At 39.9% G+C, this 23,169-nt stretch overlaps 3 protein-coding genes across 3 annotated transcripts in view; 2 read left to right on the forward strand and 1 right to left on the reverse strand.

Annotated features, from left to right (window-relative positions):
* The window catches only part of tubgcp5 (tubulin, gamma complex associated protein 5), a 61,133-nt gene extending 53,619 nt beyond the window's left edge, over positions 1 to 7,514 (forward strand). Inside the window, 7 exon segments of the mRNA XM_055636493.1 lie at positions 85 to 169; positions 273 to 393; positions 1,681 to 1,847; positions 3,593 to 3,718; positions 3,956 to 4,044; positions 4,287 to 4,387; positions 6,947 to 7,514. Of these exon segments, the coding sequence (XP_055492468.1) occupies positions 85 to 169; positions 273 to 393; positions 1,681 to 1,847; positions 3,593 to 3,718; positions 3,956 to 4,044; positions 4,287 to 4,387; positions 6,947 to 6,993 (736 nt within the window). The 3' untranslated portion in view covers positions 6,994 to 7,514.
* Positions 7,515 to 13,643: 6,129 nt separating this feature from the next.
* cyfip1 (cytoplasmic FMR1 interacting protein 1) overlaps positions 13,644 to 23,169 on the forward strand; it is a 96,766-nt gene continuing 87,240 nt past the window's right edge. Inside the window, exon 1 of the mRNA XM_055636492.1 lies at positions 13,644 to 13,845. The gene's annotated coding sequence lies outside the window, so the exon portion shown is untranslated. The remainder of the gene's footprint in view (positions 13,846 to 23,169) is intronic.
* Positions 13,854 to 16,758, reverse strand: LOC129697841 (uncharacterized). The gene is made up of 2 exons (XM_055636498.1): positions 15,701 to 16,758; positions 13,854 to 14,214 (listed from the first exon to the last, which is right to left on the reverse strand). Exons 1-2 carry the CDS (start codon positions 16,563 to 16,565, stop codon positions 14,117 to 14,119), a joined length of 963 nt encoding a protein of 320 aa, XP_055492473.1. The 5' UTR covers positions 16,566 to 16,758; the 3' UTR covers positions 13,854 to 14,116.

Raw genomic sequence — 23,169 nt, forward strand, 5'->3', positions numbered from 1 at the left:
TCCAAAACAAAACACTTTTGTGACTTGGAAACAGTTTATGGTTTTGCTTGGTGTTTTCATCTACTTTTGAACTTTCATTTCCAGATTGTCCATTTATTTAGAAAATATTGACATTGTCAAAAAAAGACTTCCTGTTCATTCTATTGATGGTCTCACATTGAGCTATAAGGTATGATTAACAGTCTTTCTCTTCAACATCTGAGAGTCAGTTAGAATTTGTTACAATGTTGCTGAAAAGCCTGTACTTTCTTTCTCCCCTTTTTTCAAAACAGGTTCCGTGGCCTGTTGATATTGTTATCAGCTCCGAATGCCAGAAGATTTATAATCAAGTGTTCATACTTCTGTTGCAAATTAAATGGGCCAAATATAGTCTTGATGTTCTGAGGTTTGACGGTAGGATGAACTTAGTTTTCATTTGAAAAAGTTACGAGTAGTGATATGCGCCCACTAAAAAAAGATAAATAGGGCCAATAATATTCTAAAAGCAGTAACAATAATTATAATGAAATGTTTAAATATTATTGTGGTTAAATCCAGAACGGCATTACTAGAAGGAGAATTATCAGTAGTTTAAAAAAATGTTGTCTTCTTTATTCATGTGCAGATGTAAATGGTTAGACCAGTATCAGAGTTTTGGCATCACCAGAGACAACTACTGTCTTGCTCAACAGATGAGCTGCTGCCAACCTTTCTGCGATGGATATGCCTTAATTATTTCCAGTTTCATTCCTCCAGGATACATTTTTACAATGGTGTTTATCTGAGCAGCTTGACTTGCATGAAGTTACTTAAACCAAACATAAATCTGCTTTTGTTACTGTATATATTCCAAATTATGAGTGTCATTCAATCTACTCCAAGATTTTAAGGAAATTTGCTGTAATTTTGAATCACTCCTGGTTATAAGCCTTTCCACAGAAGTGGATTTGCATGTTTAAATGTGTAAATTTATACCAGGTGAAGAACATATTTAATTTGCCTGCATCTTGGACTTAAGACACAGGAGCAGGAGTTGGCTCATTGTGACTGCTTTGCAGTGGAGACAAATCAGTAATTTTTGAAATGATGCGTATAATGTTGGTAAAAGTCTTTAGTCTTTTGTTTTTCTATTTGAAATGATTTTGTGAAGATATATATTTTTTTAGGTTGACCATTGAGGCATTTCTATGGGCTCATGGATGGTGAGCTGTAGACACCAAGAGGAATATAAGCTTTTCACACTCGTTCAGCTAACTCACTAAAATCTTAGCTGCAGCAGTAATTGCCATGCTTATGTCCCTAGATTAGTGAAGATGAAATCAATTCAAGAATATAATTCCTGATTGTAATTTAATTTTTTCCTTTTTCCTTATTTTCATTTAACCTAATCATGTTTTCTTTTTCCTCTAACCAGTTTGGATGCATTTCATCAAAATTTACTTTGAGGAAGTAGATTATTGGTCCTGTATTTCGCCAAGATGCCAGTTTGACTCTTAATGTTGAACCTTGACTCTTTTGCAAAGAAAAATTAATTGAACAGGCGTAGGAAGAAAATTATCCAATAAATTTGATACATGCGATATGTTGAGCTCTCCCAAATTCTGTACTATGGGGATCTAAAGTGCAGCTGTAATGTTGTATGTTAATTGTAAAATCAAAATTATGATATTCACTTATTGTTCAAACAATATGTAATTACAGAATGTGATGAAACTTATGATAAACCACAAGCATCTCTACTTAAGGATTCCAGTTGGTCATCTCAAGAGCAGAAGACATCTGTTAGGCAACAAATTCACAGAATGTTTCTGCTTCGAGTTAAACTCATGCACTTTGTCAATAGCCTGCATAATTATATAATGACTAGGGTGAGGCTCCCTTTGTTAATATATTTTAATTATTATAGTAATTGTTTTAAAGTGGTACAAGTCATTCTCTATTGCCAACATGTTTTAACAAAATTAAATTTTCCCGCTATTATTTGTCTTTGGTACTTCCTGAACGCTTAATTTGCAGTTTAAGCTCACTTTCACTTGAGAGGAAATGTAGTTGTTAGTTTGTTACTGCCTTTATTTTTTTGTGTACCTTTCCCTATGTAATTTAAGCTAAGCACTATCTACTTTTTTCACTATTCTTTTGGAGGAATTGACATTCCTTTTAACATTTCAAATGTAGTTACAAGTTGGTAGAATTGTGAAAGAGGAATTTAGTTAATTTATAGCATCTATTATTAGGTTTATGTCCCCATATTGTATCTCCTTCTGAACTCCATGTGCCATTTTATGGTGTTAGTACTAGAGTTTACAATCGTCACTGGTGCCTGTCTGTGGCTTGAGAAGCCTTGTTTAGCTAGGAGTCTTGGCAAACTGACGCCTGGTGTGCTGTAAATTAAGCCCTAATTCAGTTTTCTTTTTTTCCTGATTGCTTATGTTTAATAAACTTTCTGCAACTGAACATTGAAAATAGGTGTTATTGTTTTTGGGATGGATGAACCCTAAACAGAAATGTCTAATTGTTATTAATAACTACAGGCAAATTAATGAAAAGCTATTGGAATTTCCCCCCCCGCCTTAAACGTCTGTACAACAGCAATAGAGGTCATTGTTCAAACATCTCCGCCTCTTTCATATGAAAATTTGCTTTGTAGTGAAATCTGTCTAACAGCATGATACCTGTATGCAATAGTATACATTTTTTTTATCACCTCTATTTAGGATTTGGAATCTACAACTAATGGAGCTCAAAGGAAGGTGGATAATTTCCTGATAAGTAGAGAATTTGTGGGGCTGTTGGAAAATCTGTGGAATTCTCTGCCACAGAAGGTAGTTGAGGCCAGTTCATTGGCTATATTTAAGAGGGAGTTAGATGTGGCCCTTGTGGCTAAAGGGATCAGGCGGTATGAAGAGAAGGCAGGGATGGGATACTGAGTTGGATGATCAGCCATGATCATCAAATGGCGGTGCAGGCTCGAAGGGCCGAATGGCCTACTCCTGCACCTATTTTCTATGTTTAAATGTAAAAGATGGAATATTTATTTTCAATCAAGATCAGATAGATACCCTCAAAATCATGTGGTTTCTTCAAAATTTCTTATTTGAACCTAATTGTTTTCTTGCCCCCCCCCAAAAAAAAAAACAAACCCATATGAATAAGAAGCAGAAGCAGAAGTAGGGTACCTGCTCTCACAATTGACCTGATTATAACTTCAATTCTGCATTGTCATCTACCCTTTCACCCAGTAATTAACAAGAATCAGTCTGCCTCTACCTTAAATGTCCAAAGATTCAGCTCTCTTTCCCTTCACCCCCCCCCCCTCCCCCCCCTTTGAGGAAGAACGTTCCAAACACTGGTACACCTTTAACAAAAAATCTTTGAAGAGATCCAAAGGTTCCTATATCCAGCAACTCGTTTTACTGTTACATACTTATCAAGTGCAATCATGCTTAATTGCCATAATTTCTTATTGTGAAATAAATATGTAGTTTTTGAAATCCATTAACCTTTGTTTCAAGATTGCAATGGTCACTATAATGTTTGTGTGCTTTGCATATTGGACAGCTTTAAATATGGCAACCTAATAACGGAAACCAATTGCTCTTTACTATATTTTCAGATATTACATAGTACGGGCCTTGAGTTTCAGCACCAAATTGAGGAAGCTAAGGATTTGGACCAACTGATAAAAATTCATTACAGATATCTATCCACAATTTTTGACCGTTGCTTACTGCGGGAAAAGGTAAATTTGTTTGATTGCTTTGTTTATTGGCTTTGGAGGCAAATTTAAAATGTAACAATTAATGGGAATCTTATTTTGAGTAATTTAATAATTATTTCTGTAATCGTAAAGTCATCCAGTAAACAATTATTTAATCAAAAAGTGTTTTTAAGTCCATTATATTTCCATTACAGTAATCTGAACAGATTATATACTGTTGGATGTTGTATTTAATATATGTTATAAAATGTATTTCAGATAAGTTTTGTGAAGGAAGCAATCATGGAAGTTTTGAATTTGGTTCTAATGTTTGCAGATCGTTGGCAAACTAGTTTAGGAGTTTCAAAGTATGTATGGTGATTTTTGTTCTACTTCCAATTTTTAAAATGATAATTGCATTAAAATTATTTTCCCACTGTCTGCAGAGTTACTGGTAAAAATCTCATATTTCTATGAGTATGATATTCTAACCTAAAGAAATGGGTAGAAATAACACTTTTCTGTATATTTGACAGAAAAAATGTATTGAATAAACAGCTTTAGAACTGCATCAAGAGCTGATTTCACATGTCACCTCCTTATTTTTTAGAATTGAGTCAATTGAAAAAATGGAATCTGACTTCAAAAACTGCCATATGTTTCTGGTGACAGTACTTAACAAGGCCGTTTGTAGAGGATCATTTCCTCATCGTAAGTCTATGCTTAATTATTATTTTCAAAAATTACTAGGAAATCTAATCTGGCAAAGTGGTTTATGCCTTCCCGAGAGATGAAATCTTGAATGTTAAAATGAGAAGTAAAATATCTATGCTGTAATTTTGTTTAGCCACTACATTGTTGGAACGTCGTTCTTCATGCTTGCTTCAAATAAACCGTTTTGACATTTTGAGTTAATATATACCATTTTAATTGTTGCCAAGATGTTTTTTACATTAGTGCCCATTAATTGCTATTATATCTTAACTGAATTCTTTCTTGCTAAATTGATTCTGCAATGATTCAGAATATCAAATTTTAAATTGGCTATTATAAATATCAGCTAATTGTGTCAAATTGATTCCACAAGTGGTAGAGAGAAAACATTGTTATTTTGAAACTGAACCATTCTGGAAATATTCAGCAAGGCAGACAGCATCTGTGGTGAGCGAATGTCTGATGGCTTGAGCATTTCCAATATTTTCTGTTTTCATTCCAAATTTCTTGCTGTATTTAAGCTTTTTTTTCCTGTTTGATACTGTTTTGAATCTGTTGTAAAGAATGCTAGTCCTTCAACTAGTTGCATAGAATCGAATTTGGATGGGAGCATCTCGTTCAGCTGTGGGAAATTTTTCAAAACGGGTTAAATCATTGATTAAATTTAGTGCTAATTCAAAACTGCCTTCAAATGCCAACTTGGGTTAAGTACATGAGACTCGAGGAAGATGGAATTAGGAGCGGGAGTTGGTAGCACAGTCACAGTATAGATACTTCAGCTGTCTCACACCACTGGTAACCTGGGTTCTTGTGGAGTTTGCATGTTCTCCTTGTAACCTTGTAGGATCAGGTCGGGGGGAGCTCCCCCTGCCACGTGTAGCATATAATCCCGTGCGACCTGTTCCATGGTGGGATAGTCGGCAACAAAACCGTCTCCCCAACTGGTTCGCTAGGTGAGGAGGGGGCTGTGGACCCCCAGCAGGACCAAAAACAAGACTTGTCAAAGGGCAGATAAGCTTCTAGCGAGCCAACGGCCATCCACACTTAAGTAGAAGTTGCGATCACTGTCATACATAGCATTGTAAAAAGTGAAGTAAAACATGAAATGTAATTCTTCCCTCTCCTTGTTTCTCAAAAGAGAAGTTGTGAATAATAATAATAATAATGTCAATACGCCCCCACAAGTGTCTCATTTCCTTCCATGTCCCAAGAATGTGCTGACTATTAGGGGAACTGGCTACTGTAAAATATTTGTATAGTTTAGTAATTGTGTGGTGGGAGAATAAAGGATTGTTGATGGGTAATCTGACAGAATAGGTAATCATGAAATAAGAGGAATATGATTGATGGAAGTGTTTTATGAACCTGCATAACTTGATGAGTCAAATGGTAATCATGTAAGGTGCAAGGAAATATAAGATATATGGAAAGTATTGAGCCGAGAGACTGCATTTCAAATGAGTCAAGATTGTGGCTGATCTAAGGTTACACAAAAAAGCTGGAGAAACTCAGCGGGTGCAGCAGCATCTATGGAGCAAAGGAAATAGGCAACGTTTCGGGCCGAAACCCTTCTTCATTGTGGCTGATCTACTTCCTTCAATGGGTTATGATATACAATCAAGGGCTATGGGTATCTCCCAGAAAACAATATAGAATTACACTTGGGATTAGTGTGTAGAATGTGTTTTAATTCATCTGCAGGGTGTATTGATACTGCATTGGAATAGGTAGTTGATTCTGATTTCTGCTCATTGGATGTTAGAAGAAATAAACTAACAAATTGAGGCCAAATCGCCTAATTCCATTTTGGAACACTCCTCATAAGAAACTTTAGTGCTATTCGTATCGGGAGTGCTTCTCCATCCTTTTTATTCTCCCTTTAACTCTTCTTTACTGTTGACCTGTTCTCTGATTCAATCATACTCCAAAAGTGAGCTCCATAGCACTTTATGTGTGGGGATTAAAGTTATCACGCTCATCGCCATCCAGTTGTTTGTTCTTACTCTGGGAGCACTGAAATTGCAATTAGCATTTGTGCAACTTTGCCCCTTATTTTAAATAACTTTAACCATCATTTCATCAGAATTAAAAGAATGAGTAGGCTTTTTAGCCCCTTATTTCTGCTCTGCATTCAATGGGCTCATTGCTGATACTTTATCTCTTGTTACCATTCTGTTCTGACACAGTATGCTTTGCTTTCCTGAATGGCTAAAGAATTTGATTATGAACATTGAACATTTCCTTAATTCTGCTGAAGGCAGTTCCAGTTTTTCCAAATGTTCCTTTTCCACTAGTTTCTTGCATCAAGCTAGTAATATGTGCTGCATCTCTCAATCTTAATATTCCTGGCTTCTCAAGTGTGGAGAGCACATAGTTAGAAATGCATGATGTAAAAAAAATTGTGCTGAAACATTGATATTGAAATATAAGGAACTGAACTATAAATTTGAATTCCTAATTTTGCTTATTGAACTTTAATAAAATGTACTTGAATTATTTATTTTAAAAATCACTTATGACTTTAATGGATAACTTAATTTTATTTTAATTCTACAGTGGAATCCCTGGCATCGTCTTTAATGGCAGGAATGGAACAAAGCTAGTAGTGGCTCTCGTTAAGACACTTTAACAAAGCATTGCATCAGAAGATCCAGCATTCCCATTGTATAACACCTAAGGTCATCAGACGTCTGTGTTGGAACACATTTAAATTAGCTCAATAAATTGTGTTTGTTAGGGTCCTCACTGGCTATTCACACAAAAGTATCCAAGAACAGTGGCTGCATTCAATACCTCTTGTTGTGGTTCTTTTAAAAGCCCAATCGAAAATGTAAGAACATTTATTTCCAATGATTGGATGGCTGTTGGGTGGTATTACAATGATTGGTGGTATTACAAATTATGATGCTAACTGATCAATCATGTTCAGTAATGTTCATGTAGTCTCAGTGAGACGAGTATCTATTTAATGTACATTTCACTGTCTATAGGTGTTTATTCTGCAAATGAAAATCTTAGTACCTGTTAAATAAAGCTAATGTAAAGTTAATCAAAAGGCTGTCAAGTGAGGAAGGAACCTGCATTAAATAAGATGTTTCATTGTGTCAATTTGTGCATATCTCAGCATATAAGATTTGGAACTAAAATTTAGAAACATTGTGGGATCAAAAGTTAGATTGTCCCTGATAACTTCATTTTATTGAGAGCTGTTGAAAATGCAAAAGTTAGAGCTAAAAAAGGAGCGTTACAGCGAAATGGAGGAAGATGTAGGAAGGGATGGGTGGGATGAAAATAATATCTGTGATACTCTTTTACCCAGAGCAGATGAATCAAGAACAAGAAGACATAGGTTTAAGTTGAGAGGGGAAAGATTTAATAGGAACTAGACCAAGTGTTGGGTCCCTGTCACACGGGAAGCCTGGTCCTCCAACGCAACCCGTTCCCCAACGCAATATTCCACCACTCTTTTGATTAGAAAAATATATATATATACTGAGGGTAGAGATAGTGAAGTTGTGGCGCTATTGAGGGGGAGAGAGCAGGGAGGGGAGGAGGGGGGGGGGGGGGAGAGGACAGTTGGAGAGGGGACAAGGGGAGAAAGGGGTAAGGGAGAGGGGAGGAGCAACAGCCCATTGTGATGTCATTGTGGCAGTTGGCCACCGGCTTGAGTGCCCATTGTTACCATTGGCAACGTCCCCATTGTGATGTCATTGTGGCAGTCGGCAGCCAGTTTGAGTCCCATTGTGATTGGTGCACTGTGAGAGGCATTGTGACATCAGTCGGATTTTTTTCCCCCAAAACTGCTTGAGTTTGGGCTGTTTTTAAAATTTCAAGGATCAAAAAGTTCTGAAATATAGGTGGAAATGCGACGGGAAGATGTTTATTGCCTCCACAAGGAAAAAAAGTGAGCAGAATGTGTGAAAATGGGAAAGCTGTGGCCTAGCGTTTAGAAGAAAATAGGAATTAACCAGATTGTGCCCAGATCTCTCTCTCTCTCACTCACACACACACACACACACACACAAAGAGTTTTAGTAATATAGATTGAGGGGCAACTTTTTCTTACAGAGGGTGGTAGGTATATCGAATTAGCTGCCAGACAAGACACTTAAGGTAGGTAATATAGCAAAGTTTGAAGACGTTTATACAGATACATGGGTAGGAAAAGTTTAGAGGAGATGTGGGCCAAATGTGGGCAGGTGGGCTAGTGTAAATGGGGGTATCTTAGTCAATTGTGGGGAAATGGTGTTTGTGCTCTTTGCGTTGTGTTGCTAATGGCAGGATTGTGGGTCATTACCTGACAGATCAGGGTAACTGAAGGAACTGTGGCATGTTGTCCGGTCACAGCTATTCCTGTTTACTATCTATCCCATCCCCTATGTTCTCTGGAACTTCTAACTAATTTGTTTTACTACTCTTCCCAGATCTAACCGAGGTTGCTTGACCTGAAACGTCAATTCTGCTTCTCTTTAACAGGTGCTGTTCGACTTGCTGAATCATTGGTTCCAGCATTTTTGTTTTGTTTCTAGATTCTAGCATCTGCAGTTTTATTGATTTTTCATTGAAAAAAAACGAGAACCGTTCAATTTTGTGTCAACCGTAAAACGTTAACTGACAGCCACACATGCATAGTCACCAGAATTCAGCTGTATATAACTGCAAGTGACATTTGGTCTGTTTATACTTTCGCAAGGATCGATGTTAAGTCACAGAGGAAATGAAACTGCTCTGCTTTTCACATGATTTTATAAAAAGCCCTATATAGTATAATTTTCTCAAATCTCAACCCTCCCCCAACTAGGTTAAAAACATTTAAAATGATACACAGGCATTGGAGAGATAATTCAAGAATTTCTGATGGCAGAGGAGAGTTGTTTCTGTTTTTGAGTTGATATATTTAAATTCACATTTCCACTTTCTGCACTGTGGGTTTCTCTCCAAGGCCAATGTTGTCTTTTGTGGTTCTAAGTCAGATAGAAAGGGGCAATTGCAAAATTGAAGATAGACAATGTTTATTGTAATAATAATAACGTTATTTATAGAGCACTTTTCATACAATTGAATGCAACCCAGTGCTTTCCACAAAAAACACAGGTCTAAACCAAAATACAATTTAAAACTGTAAGGACATAGGCAGTTAATAGCATAAAAAGCACAGATTTATATAAAAATATAGAATTGAGAGTGTAAAAGGACAAAGGAAATAAAGTCAGTTAAAAACTTGATTTAAAAAGGTAAGTCTTTAGCTGCCGTTTAAAAATATCAACTGAGTGGGTGTCACATAGCCCTGGATAGGGTATTCGACAGCTTGAGGGCGTAATTGAAAAAGGCTAATTCACTAATTTTCTTATTGTTGTGCAATTGAGTGGCTAACAGGCCAGCATCAGAAGACCTGAGCGCTCGAGTAGGAGCATAGGGAAGGAGGGACTCAGTAAAATATGCTGCTCCTAAGCCATTTTGAGCTTTATAGACAAGATGGTGGACTTTAAAGTCTATCCTGGATCTCACGGGGAGCCAATGAAGGGAGTATAATACTGGGGTGATATGTTCCCGTTTATTGGTATTTGTTAAAATCCGGGCTGCGGCATTTTGAATGAGCTGTAACGTTGATGGATTTTGAAAGCAGACCGGTAAATAAGGCATTAGAATAATCAAGTCTGCTTGATATGAAAGTCATCAGCATAACTTAGAAAATTTACATTATGCTATCTGATAACTGCTCCTAGAGGCGGCATATACAAAGTAAAGAGTAACAGGAAAGGGCAGCTAACTTGTGCTACACCAAAAGGTATATCAGGCAGTTGTGACACGTAGTCCCCAAGGCTAACAAAGTTCTTGCTTCCACATATATGATTGGAACCAACTTAGTACCTGATCTGACAGGCCTAACCAGTTTTCTAGGCGATCTAAGTGGGACAGGGGTTTAAGAATACTGTGATCTATGGTGTCAAAAGCTGCTGTGAGGTCTAAGAGGATCAGCACTGAGACTTTGTCCTCGTCAGTGCCAACGCTAAGGTCACTGACTATTTTTATCAGGGCAGTCTCAGTGCTGCAATTTGCTCTGAAACCAGATTGAGATTTCTCTAAAATGTCATTTTGATTCAGAAAGTGTTGTATTTGGCTGAATACCACTTTCTCCAGTACCTTGCTGATAAAGGATAGATTTGATAAGGGGTCTGTAATTACACCGTAGCCCACTGTCTAAATTTGGTTTCTTTAACAGAGGCTTTACGACAGCAGTTTTATGAGTATCTGGGAAAGTTCCAGTCTCCAGGGAGATGTTTTTAATTGTAAGAACAAAATTGGATAAACTGTTAAAAACATTCTTTAGAAACTTTGTAGGAACTGCGTCGAAAGATAGTGGATTTGCTCTCAGCCACAATTTTACAAAGTTCTGAGGTGGAAATACTTTGAAACTGTTCATTTTTGCCTGCGCCCTACTAGGTCGGCAGCAGAGGACAGTAGAATCTAAAGGGATATCAGCTGTGATAGTCTGAACATTATCTTTAAAATAATCAGCAAACAGCTCATATTTTTCAGCAGCTTGGCTTAAAAAAAATCAAGAGTTGAAGCACTTTAGTAATCTGTCAATGGTGTGGAACAAAATCTTACTATTTCCACCACTTTCTGCGATAATTTGAGAAAAATGTGCCCTTGCGGATCTAATAACATTATTACAAGTAGCAATGTTTTCTTTATAGATGCCAAGATGTACTTGGACTAATCGTATCATTTAATGATATGAATAGACGAAACAAAAGATGAATGAAGTGAAATGGTATTTGTGTTTCTCTACTTGTGACACATGCTGCTAAGAATATTCAGGATTTTGTATTAGGTTTTGAGGTCTGGAAGAGAATTGATCTACATTTCTGTAGATCATGTGGCGCAGCGGTAGAGTTGCTACTTTACAGCGCTTCGATCCCGGCTACGGGTGCTGTCTGTACTGAGTTTGTACCTTCTCCCCGTGACCTGCGTGGGTTTACTCTGAAACCTTTGGTTTCCCCCCCCACATTCCAAAGACGTACAGGGATGTAGGTTCATTGGCTTTCTATAAATGTAAATTATCCCTGGTTTGTGTAGGATAGTGTAAATGCGCGGGATCACTAGTCGGTGTGGACTTGGTGTGCCGAAGGGCTCGTTTCCACTCTATCTAAATTTAAAAAAAAAGAAAAAATTACTTGTTTGTGGATTTTTTATTGTAAAAGCTATAACTGTAGAAACATAGAAAAATGGATGCAGGATTAGGCCATCTGGCTGATCATCTAAGATCAGTACCCCGTTCTTGCTTTCCCCCCCATATCCCATGATTCCTTTAGCCCTAAGAGCTAAATCTAACTTTCTCTTGAAAACATCCAGTGAATTGGCCTCCACTGCCTTCTGTGGCAGAGAATTCTACTGATTCGCAACTGTCTGAGTGAAAAGGTTTTTCCTTATCTCAGTCCTAAACGGCCTACCCACTATTCTGAAACTGTGATCCATGGTTCTGGACTCCCCCAACATTGGGATCATTTTTCCTGAATCTAGCCTGACCAATCCTTAAGAATTTTATATCTTTCTATAAGATCTCTCATCCTTCTAAATTCCAGTGAATACAAGCATAGTTGACCCATTTTTTCATCATATGTCAGTCCAACCATCCTGGGAATTAACCTGGTGAACCACTCCCTCAATAGCAATAATGTCCTTCCTCAAATTAGTAGACCAAAATTGCACACAATACTACAGGTTCGGTCTCACCAGGGCCCTGCATAACTGCAGTAGGACCTCTTTGCTCCAAAACTCAAATCCTCTCGCAATGAATTAGCTTTCTTCACTGCCTGCTGTACCTGAATGCTTACCTTCAATGATTGATGTACAATGATTGTTGCACCTCCCCTTTTCCTAATCTGACACCATTCAGATAATAATCTGCATTCCTGTTCTTGCCACCAAAGTGGATAACCTGACATTTATCCACATTATACTGCATCTTCTCCACCCAACCTATCAAGTATAGACAAAAATGCTGGAGAAACTCAGCGGGTGAGGCAGCATCTATGGAGCGAAGTAATAGGCGACGTTTCGGGTCGAGACCCGTTTTCAGACTGCTTTTGTGTCCTTTCCAACCTTCTGAATTTTGTAGTCGGCAGAGCAGTACTCTGCATTTCGCCAACTTGGACAATTTAACATTTTTAATCAAGCCAATTGACCTACAAACCGGAGAAAACCCACGGGGAGAACGTGCAAACTCCATACAGACAGCACCCATCGAACCCAGGTCTCTGGCGCTGCATTTGGCTGTACCCCTGTCCCACTTAGGAAACCTGAACGGAAACCTCTGGAGACTGCGCCCCACCCAAGGTTTCTGTGCGCTTCCCGGAGGTTTTTGTCAGTCTCGCTACCCACTTCCACTACCTGCAACCACCTGCAACCTCCGGGAACCGCACGGAAACCTTGGGTGGAGCGCAAAGTCTCCAGAGCTTTCCGTTCAGGTTTCTTAAGTGGGACAGGGGCATTATTAAGGCAGCAACTCTACCGCTGTGCCACCGTGACTTTCCATCTGTCACTTGCCTGGCGTTGTCCCGCTCCCCACCTCTCTCTTCCACGATTCCCAGTCTGAAGAAAGGCCGTGTCCCTCCACGGACGCTGCCTGACCTGCTGAGTTCGTCCAACACTTCGTGTTTTCCTCAGGACTCCAGCGCCTCCTCGGTGCCACCGGTGCCATGTTTTAAAAATCAGTACAACTCGCTAAAGTGACCGCGGGGGGCGGGGCACACACACACAAAATGCTGGCGTAACTCAGCGGGACGGGCAGCATCAAAGATCTTATAGCAGATCTTTGGGCAGCATCTCTGGGGCGGGGAGAAGGAACGGGCGACGTTTCGAGTCGAGACGAGACCCCCTTGCTGCAGACCTTCTCGTCGGAGAGAGCGAAGAACTTCAATCCAAAGTAGTTCAAACTCCACCTCGAGGAGAAGATCAGACACAAAACAAAAACATGCTGGAGTAACTCAGCCGGGACGGGCCGCGTCTCTGGAGAGAAGGGAACGAGCGACGTTTAGTTTCGAGTCGAGACCCTTCTCCAGACTTCCGAGGATGGATCTTCTGAGGAGAAATCTGAGGAGATTTCGTTGAGTGAGCGGCCGTCGTCCTGGTCCTGGTCCGCGCATGCGCCGTCCGCTGCCGTCCGTCCCGCCCGCCCGGTTTGAGGGAGGAGGAGGGGAGGAGTGGCGGTCGGATGCCGGACGCGTCGAGTTGTCCATCCCATTCCTCGCCTCACTTCATCTCATACTCGTACCGAGCGTCTTCTTCTTCTTCTTCTTCGTCGGCGGCGGTGGTCCAATCTCCGGGTAGAAGCCATGGAGCAACCGGGCTGCTGAGGGAGTCGATACCAGGAGGAAAGGCAGGGAAAAGGGAGCGGGACTCCTCCCCGTCGATTAAAAAAAAAGGCCCCGAACTCGCCGCCATCGCAGGTGAGCAACAAGCCGTCCCATCCCAGTAAAAACCAAAATCCAAGCCGTCACCACCACCTCCTCCTCCTGCTACTGCAAGGAGTTGTTCCCTCTTCCCGGTTGCCCCCGGGATGTGTTTGCCTTCGTAGTGGCGGATGTTTGGGCTCCATTGCTCTTTTTGTTTCCTATCCGTCCCAGCAGGAAGATAGACGCACACAAATGCTGGAGTAACTGCGGGACAGGACAGGAGAGGAGAGGAGGAATGGGTAAGGTTTCGGGTTGAGACCCTTCTTCAGAACTCCAGCCGGAGTTTGGAGTTGGTCTCGATCCAAGAGACTGGTGCCGGGATCCAAGAGGTTGAGTTTGCGTTGGTTGCGAAGTTATGATTACCTGCCACTCCTTCACGACACTAACTGGATCACTCTGTGTCAGCCACTGGACTCTTCAATCTCCGAACTTCCCTATAAACTTTATGCAATTTTTTTGAACATAATTCCTTATTACTCTCGTTTTTCTTCTGTTGCGATCTTTTTCTTTAATCCCTTCACCGAGCAAAGATGTTTTTTTAGTATTGTTGTACATACTTTGCGTAGTTTAGTTTTAGAAAAAAAACTTTTTACGCACGAACAAAGTGAAACCGTCCGTGGTTAAAAAAATCACTCAAGTTGGACATTTGAGTCACGTTATACATCTATTCACTGCAGTATTTCCTTTCTGAAAACTCACTTTTTTGGTATTTAAAAGGAAACAAATGCTCGAGTAAGGCAAGGAAATAAAACTGGCTAATGTGAAATTTATTAAAGGAAAATTTGATGAAATGTTCCATCCGAGACCTTTAATTTTCAGATACCGATTAAACATTTTGTTTTTACTTTTGATCTCTGGGTAGTTTTCGTGCTGTATTTACCCAATTTTGAATGGAGGTATTTTCAAAGTAGTCTTACCAGTTTAAGTCTAGGCCCTTTTCGTATTTATTTATTTTTAAATGTTCTCTGGTTTCTGCTTCCCAGCTCACATGCAATGTTTGAATCTGGAGAAGATTTTTTTTTAATTAATGGGCAGAGGAAACCCAAGTCAGTGAAGGGAGCAAGTGATTTATTGGCGAGTTCCTCAAACAAGTCCTTTCAATGCAATTTGAATTACTTTTCCTTTATTGTATTTTAATTAATTGTCTTATTTAATTAGATTTTGATGCACTTTTTAATCATGGCTGCAAACAGTGAATATGAATGAAATAATTAAAATATCCATATATCCACTATGCATCAATTAAAATGACTTGGAAAGTGGTTCTGTTTTCATAAATTTATAACTCAAAGTGACAGCACTGGAAAGTGTGACAATTGTTAGACTTATTTGGGTTCAAAAATTATTCAAGTTAGTAACATTTGGGGCAAATGTGTAATAATCTGAGATAAACACAAAATGCTGGAGTAACTTAGCGGGCAGCATAGAAACATAGAAAATAGTGCAGGAGTAGGCCATTCGGCCCTTCGAGCCTGCACCGCCATTCAATTTTAATTTGGGAGTAAGATATGTCAATGGAGATTGGCCCCGTGGTTTGCTCAGCCTGCAACATGTGGGAGATCAGGGATATGGTCGGTGCCCTGGTGACTACGTTTGCAGGAAGTGTGTACAACTGCAGCTCCTGGCAGACCGCATCGAACGATTGGAACTGCGGCTGCATTCCTACTGGAGCATCCACGATGCTGAGAAGGCAGGTACGGGATACTGAGTTGGATGATCAGCCATGATCATATTGAATGACGGTGCAGGCTCGAAGGGCCGAATGGCCTACTCCTACACCTAATTTCTATGTTTCTATGCCTATGTTTCAATATGATCATGGCTAATCATCCAACTCGGTATCCTGTACCTGCCTTCTCTCCATACCCCCTGATCCCTTTAGCCACAAGGGCCACATCTAACTCCCTCTTAAATATAGCCAACGAACTGGCCTCAACTACGTTCTGTGGCAGAGAATTCCAGAGATTCACCACCGTCTGTGTGAAAAATGTTTTCCTCATCTCGGTCCTAAAAGATTTCCCCCTTATCCTTAAACTGTGACCCCTTGTTCTGGACTTCCCCAACATCGGAAACAATCTTCCTGCATCTAGCCTGTCCAAACTCTTAAGAATTTTGTACGTTTCTATAAGATCCCCCCTCAATCTTCTAAATTCTAGCGAGTGCAAACCGAGTTTATCCAGTCTTTCTTCATATGAAAGTCCTGACATCCCAGGAATCAGTCTGGTGAACCTTCTCTGTACTCCCTCTATGGCAAGAATGTCTTTCCTCAGATTAGGAGACCAAAACTGTACGCAATACTCCAGGTGTGGTCTCACCAAGACCCTGTACAACTGCAGTAGAACCTCCCCGCTCCTATACTCAAATCCTTTTGCTATGAATGCTAACATACCATTTGCCTTCTTCACTGCCTGCTGCACCTGCATGCCTACTTTCAATGACTGGTGTACCATGACACCCAGGTCTCGTTGCATCTCCCCCTTTACTAATCGGCCACCATTCAGATAATAGTCTACTTTCCTGTTTTTGCTACCAAAGTGGATAACTTCACATTTATCCACATTATACTGCATCTGCCATGCATTTGCCCACTCACCCAGCCTATCCAAGTCACCTTGCAGCCTCCTAGCATCCTCTTCACAGCTAACACTGCCCCCCCAGCTTCGTGTCATCCGCAAACTTGGGGATGTTGCATTCAATTCCCTCGTCCAAATCATTAATTTATATCGTAAATAGCTGGGGTCCCAGCACTGAGCCTAGCGGTACCCCACTAGTCAATGCCTGCCATTGTGAAAAGGACCTGTTTACTCCTATTCTATGCTTCCTGTCTGCCAGCCAGTTCTCTATCCACATCAATACTGAACCCCCAATACCGTGTGCATCTCTGAAGAAAATGGATAGGTAACGATTCAGGTTAGGACCCTTATTCAGACTGATCTGGTTGTTTGAATGAAATTACACTAATGTTGATACTTTTAATCATTCATTTAATATTGTGAGGAATATTGTAAGGAAATCCACATTAGGCAGGCAATTGGTGTTGGATAGACTGATGGGACTGAAGGCTGATAAATCCCCAGGGCCTGATGGTCTGCATCCCAGGGTACTTAAGGAAGTGGCTATAGAAATCGTGGATGCATTGATGATAATTTTCCAATGTTCTATAGACTCAGGATCAGTTCCTGTGGATTGGAGGGTAGCTAATGTTATCCCACTTTTTAAGGAAGGCGGGAGAGAGAAAACAGGGAATTATAGACCAGTTAGCCTGACATCGGTGGTGGGGAAGATGCTGGAGTCAATTTTAAAAGATGAAATAGCCACACATTTGGATAGCAGTAACAGAATCGGTCCGAGTCAGCATGGATATACGAAGGGAAAATCATTCTTGACTAATCTTCTGGAATTTTTTTAAGATGTAACTAAGAAAATGGACAAGGGAGAGCCAGTGGATGTAGTGTACCTGGACTTTCAGAAAGTCTTTGATAAGGTCCCACAAAGGAGATTAGTGTGAAAAATTAGGGCACATGGTATTGGGGTTAGCATCCTGACATGGATAGAGAAGTGGTTGGCAGACAGAAAACAAAGAGTAGGGATTGACGGGTCCATTTCGGAATGGCAGGCAGTGACTAGTGGCATACCGCAAGGCTCGGTGCTGGGACCGCAGCTATTTACAATATACATTAATGATTTCAATGAAGGGATTAAAAGTGACATTAGCAAATTTGCAGATGACATAAAGCTGGGTGGCAGTGTGAACTGTGAGAAGGATGCTCTGAGGATGCAGGGTGATTTGGACAGGTTGGGTGAGTGGGCAGATGCATGGCAGATGCAATTTAATGTGGATAAATGTGCGGTTATCCACTTTGGGGGCAAGAACAGGAAGGCAGATTATTATCTGAATGGTGTCACGTGCGAAAAGGAGAAGTACAACGAGATCTGGGTGACCTTGTACATCAGTCACTGAAAGTAAGCGTGCAGGTATTAAGGTTATTAAGGGATTGGACCCGCTAGAGGCAGGAACCATGTTCCCGATGTTGGGGGAGTGCAGGGGCCACAGTTTAAGAATAAGGGGTAGGCCAATTAGAACGGAGATGAGGAAAAACTTTTTCACCCAGAGAGTTGTGAATCTGTGGAATTCTCTGCCTCAGAAGGCAGTGGAGGTCGATTCTCTGGATGCTTTCAAGAGAGAGTTAGATAGAGCTCTAAAAGATAGCAGAGCTAAGGGATATGGAGAGAAGACAGGAACAGGATGCTGATTGTGGTGATCAGCCATGATCACAGTAAATGGCGTTGCTGGCTCGAAGGGCCGAATGGCCTACTCCTGCACCTATTGTCTTCACAGTTTTATAGACAATAGGTGCAGGAGTAGGCCATTCAATGTGATCATGTCTGATCATCCCAATCAGTACTCCGTTCCTGCCTTCTCCCCATATCCCCTGACTGCGCTATCTTTAAGAGCCCTATCTAGCTCTCTCTTGAAAGTTTCCAGAGAACTGGCCTCCACCGTCCTCTGAGGCAGAGAATTCCACACTCACAACTCACTGTGAGAAAAAGTGTTTCCTTGTCTCCGTTCTAAATGGCTTACCAATTATTCATAAACTGTGGCCCCTGGTTCTGGACTCTCCCAACATCAGGAACATGTTTCCTGCCTCTAGCGTGTCCAAACCTTTAACAATCTTATATGTTTCAATAAGATCCTCTCTCATCCTTCTAAACTCCAGCGTGTACAAGCCTAGCCGCTCCATTCTCTCAGCACCATTCTCTCAGTCCCGCCATCCCGGGAATTAACCTTGTAAACCTACGCTGCACTCCTCAATAGCAAGAATGTCCTTCCTCAAATTAGCGGACTAAAACTACACACAATACTCCAGGTGTGGTCTTACTTGGGCCCTGCACAACTGCAGAAGGACCTCTTTGCTCCTATACTCGACTCCTCTTGTTATGAAGGCCAACATGCCATTCGCTTTCTTCACTGCCTGCTGTACCTGCATGCTTACTTTCATAGACTGATGAACAAGGAGTATTATAAACAAAATTATGTCAGTTACCTTGTGGTGAAACTTTTCATGCATTTCTGAAATACGGTCACGGTGGCGCAGCGGTAGAGTTGCTGCCTTACAGTGAATACAGCGACGGAGACCCGGGTTCGGGTGCTGTCTGTACGGAGTTTGTATGTTCTCCCTGTGACCTGCATGGGTTTTCTCCGAGATCTTCAGTTTCCTCCCACACTCCAAAGACGCTCAGGTTTGTAGGTTAGTCGGCTTGGTAAATGTAATAATTGTCCGTAGTGGGTGTAGGATAGTGTTAATGTGCGGGGTCACTGGTCGGCGTGGTGAGCCGATGGGCCTGTACAAGTCCATCTTGTTTCTCTTTTTATTCTGAGCATGGATTGGCACTAATGTTTATTTGGATCTAGAAAATATTTTCTTTCCACTTTAGGCTTCTGTAAAAAATCTTTCTCTTTACAGAGTTCTCAGTTGATTAATCACACAATATGGACCAAGTTCTGTGAAAAGCACTTGGGGCAAAAATAGCATACACAACCCAAATTGAACCCCAAGAGAGACTTTATTTTTAAATTAGTAGTCAAGCAAATTAGTGGTTTAGGCAAATGAAGCAAGTTTGTGTGTAAACATTCCAAATTGATTTTTTCAAGCAAATCATTATAAAAAGATTAATCTAATGTGAAATTGGAGATATCTTTGACAGTCATTTATTCAAACAGAATATTAACGATTGACTGCACATGGCATACGAGAGGAACAGATGTATTATTTGTCAAAAACTGATTAAAATACAATTGTAGGACAACTAAATTATCAGTACAGGTTATGTCTTGGATAATATCTATTGAAAATGTGTTTTGAATAAACATAATGATGAGGTTGTAAGAGTAAATATTAAATTGGAATTTTTAGAAAATTATGTAAAGTCGGGATAAACAAACTACATTTGTAAAATAGATAATTATATGTTGTGGAGATGTAAGAGACTGCAGATGTTGCATTGAATACTGTGTTCACTTATGCTACCGTCAGGATTATTAAAGTCAGCACCAGCAGAGTAAAAATAACAGATCATTCATCTCCTTCCTGTGTGTGAAATATATGGCTTCTGTATTTGCTCAAAGAGATCACTGGTCCAGAAGTTGCAAGTCAGCATTGAAGCAACAACTGTGGCAAAAGATCTGTAACTTGTGATATGGCTATTTACTGTCATTCTATTTGTTATCTGTTCAGTGGGAATACCTGCATCTGTATATGTTGGTATCAGGTTGGCTAAAGCAGGTGATCATAAATCAGGAAGGGGAAATCAATTATTATTGAAACATTTTAAATACGTAACCGTGTTAATAAAGTTGATTGATTTTCATGCATCATTCTTGAATGAGCATGGATTTAATGAGCATGGATACTTCTCATGTCTGCATGGGAGATAACATGGAACCAGAAGTTCCATTCCATCCTAAGTATTTCAGGCTCTACATTTTCAACTTTGGGATGCATTTTAAAATCAATGCTTACAAAACAAAAATGTTAATGATCTACTGTTTGTATCAAAATTCAAAGGCTACTGTTTGATATGGAACCTAATAGATATTGCATCTATACTTAACCAATGGAATAGCTTGAATTAATACCATATGATGCTGTGTGAGTAGATGTGGAATCGTTTGCATGATTTATGTATGGATTTCATCTAATTGTAAATGTTTTGCAGGTAAATTCTAAATGCTTGACTGAAAAGGGTAGCTTAATTTTTAAAGCTTTAAACGTCTTTATTGCGCAAATCAAAAATATCTATCATTTAAGGCGGATATGTGAAGTCTACTGGTAGTAGAAAAAATAACCAGTAATTTTGCTGCCGAGTAAATGCTCAACATTTTTAGATCACTCACAGTCGATTGCACTCATCTGGTTATTTTTTTTGAAATCACTGATCCATGATTTGGATGGTTAATGTTACCATGTTATTATATCAGTAGCTGTCACTGTTCTATCTAGAGATTTGCCAGATGTGGTTCTAGTTTGCTTGATGGTTCTTCGGTTCACTGAATCATCAAGAGTTGATTGTACGACAGTTCATCAATCCTCAAAAAGCTGGAGTAACTCAGCGGGGCAGGTAGCATCTCTGGAGAGAAGGAATGGGTGACGTTTCGGGTTGAGACCCCTCTTCAGGCCCGAAACGTCACCCATTCCTCTCCAGAGATGCTGTCTGTCCTGTTGAGTTACTACAGCTTTTTGTGTCTACGGTTTAAACCAACATCTGCAGTTCCTTTTTACACAGTTCATCAGTCCTCTGCTGGCTTGCTGCATTTTGATATAAACTCCATGTTTACCGAAATTGTAATTTTGAAGAGGAACTGCATCATCCTCAAATTAATTGTAAATGGAAATGTCGTAGTCATACAATACAGAAACAGGTAATTTTGCCCGCCATGGCTATGCCAATCAATGGGGAACCAACTATATTCAGCCTGCCTTCCAGCACATGGTGAAGATGGACACAAAAAGCTGGAGTAACTCAGCGGGACGGGTAGCATCTCTGGAGAATGAATGGGTGACGTTTTGGGTCAAGACCCTCTTCAGACTGGTTAGGGATAGGGTAAACGAGAGATATAGACTGTGATGTGATAAAGAACAATGAATGAAAGATATGCAAAAAAAGTAACGATGATAAAGAAAACGGGCCATTGTAAGCTGTTTGTAGGATGAAAATGAAAAGCTAGTGTGAATTGGGTGGGGGAGGGATAGAGAGAGAAGGAATGCTGGGGCTATCTGAAGTGAGAGAAATCAATATTCATACCAATATTCATAAGCTGCCCAGGTGGCAAAATATGAGATGCTGTTCCTCCAATTTGCGTTTAGCCTCAAAAGAGGAGACCGAGGACAGAAAGGTCTGTGGGAATGGGAAGGAGAATTAAAGTGTCCAGCTACCGGGAGATCAGGTTGGTTCAGACGGGCTGAGCGAAGGTGTTCCACGAAACGATCGCCCAGTCTGTGTTTGGTCTCGCTGATGTATATGACTCCACACATTGAACAACAGATACAATTTCCCTTTACTAACACTCTCCTCCGGCGGAGTTGGTCCACACCCTCAACAACTTCTCCTTTGAGTCCTCTCACTTCCTCCAAGTTCAAGGTCTACCCAGCTGTGCCTGCCTCTTTGTAGCATTGTTACAAAACCTACCATCAGCGGCTCTAGAGATCTGCCACTGCCTGTGTGTGCGATTCCAGAAGCTTTTGGGGGGGGGGGGGTTTAAAATGCAGGTTTGTATTGGTTGTCGGAGAGGGATTTCCTCGGGCTGCTAGCTGATGAAGAAAAATCGTTTGCGCTACTGTTCCCGTTTATATATATTTTTTAAATTGCTGGAAGATTTAATGGCTGGATTGCAGTTAAATGCGACTAAAAACGCCTTCAACATCACGGATCGCAATATCAGGACAAAATCGTAGTGTCGTTTATTTAACATATCTTGATTTTTGGTGTGGCTTAATTTTAATCTTATGATACGAAAATGTTATTTAGGCCCCCATACGAATCGGCCGTGTCTTGCCTGCTGATATGGGCTTAAAATTTATGGCAATGCCAACATTCCAATCGATCACATTCCAGAAACATCCACTCTCAAGATAATCAAATTCATTATTTTTTTGCACAATCATGTCATAAGAACATCTAAATCATCTATATTTTGTGTTATTGTCTATCCATGATCAACATTTTCATACTAAATATCCACAGTACAGTTTTAGTCGGATGTATTGTGCAAAAAAAATAATGATTTTGAATATCTTGAGTGGATGTTTCTGGATTAATTCCTTCCATTTGGCATGTAAATTCATGACAAAGTGAGATTTAAAAATCATGTTATATTGTGAATTCTTGTGCGAATGGGATCAGTTTATTATTTGTTATTTGGAATCTTAGGCTATTTAAAAATGTTGGCCTTTTCTTAAGAAATGGATAGAGGTTTAGATCTAGTAATTGAATTTAGATTCATTTAATTGATTTGATGAATTTAATTGATTTGATGAAACTGATGAATAGGACTTTTTTGTTGGGTATTTACTATTTGTCTTAGCGTTTAACTTTATAATTTCTACCTTTTTTCTAAAACTGCAAATAATACCTTGTTTTTGTTGATGCTGTTCAATGTTTTTTTCTCTTTACATTTTAAACAGATGTCTCTGAAGAAGAAATGAAAAATTGCCAATCCAAATGCCCAGCAAAAGAGACTGATTTAGACAGCATTCGCAGAGATTATCTGAATTTGGATTACTCCAAATGTGATGATCTACAGGACATTCTTAATGGGGA

Source organism: Leucoraja erinacea, chromosome 6 (genome assembly GCF_028641065.1).
Source record: "Leucoraja erinacea ecotype New England chromosome 6, Leri_hhj_1, whole genome shotgun sequence".
NCBI lineage: Eukaryota > Metazoa > Chordata > Chondrichthyes > Rajiformes > Rajidae > Leucoraja > Leucoraja erinaceus.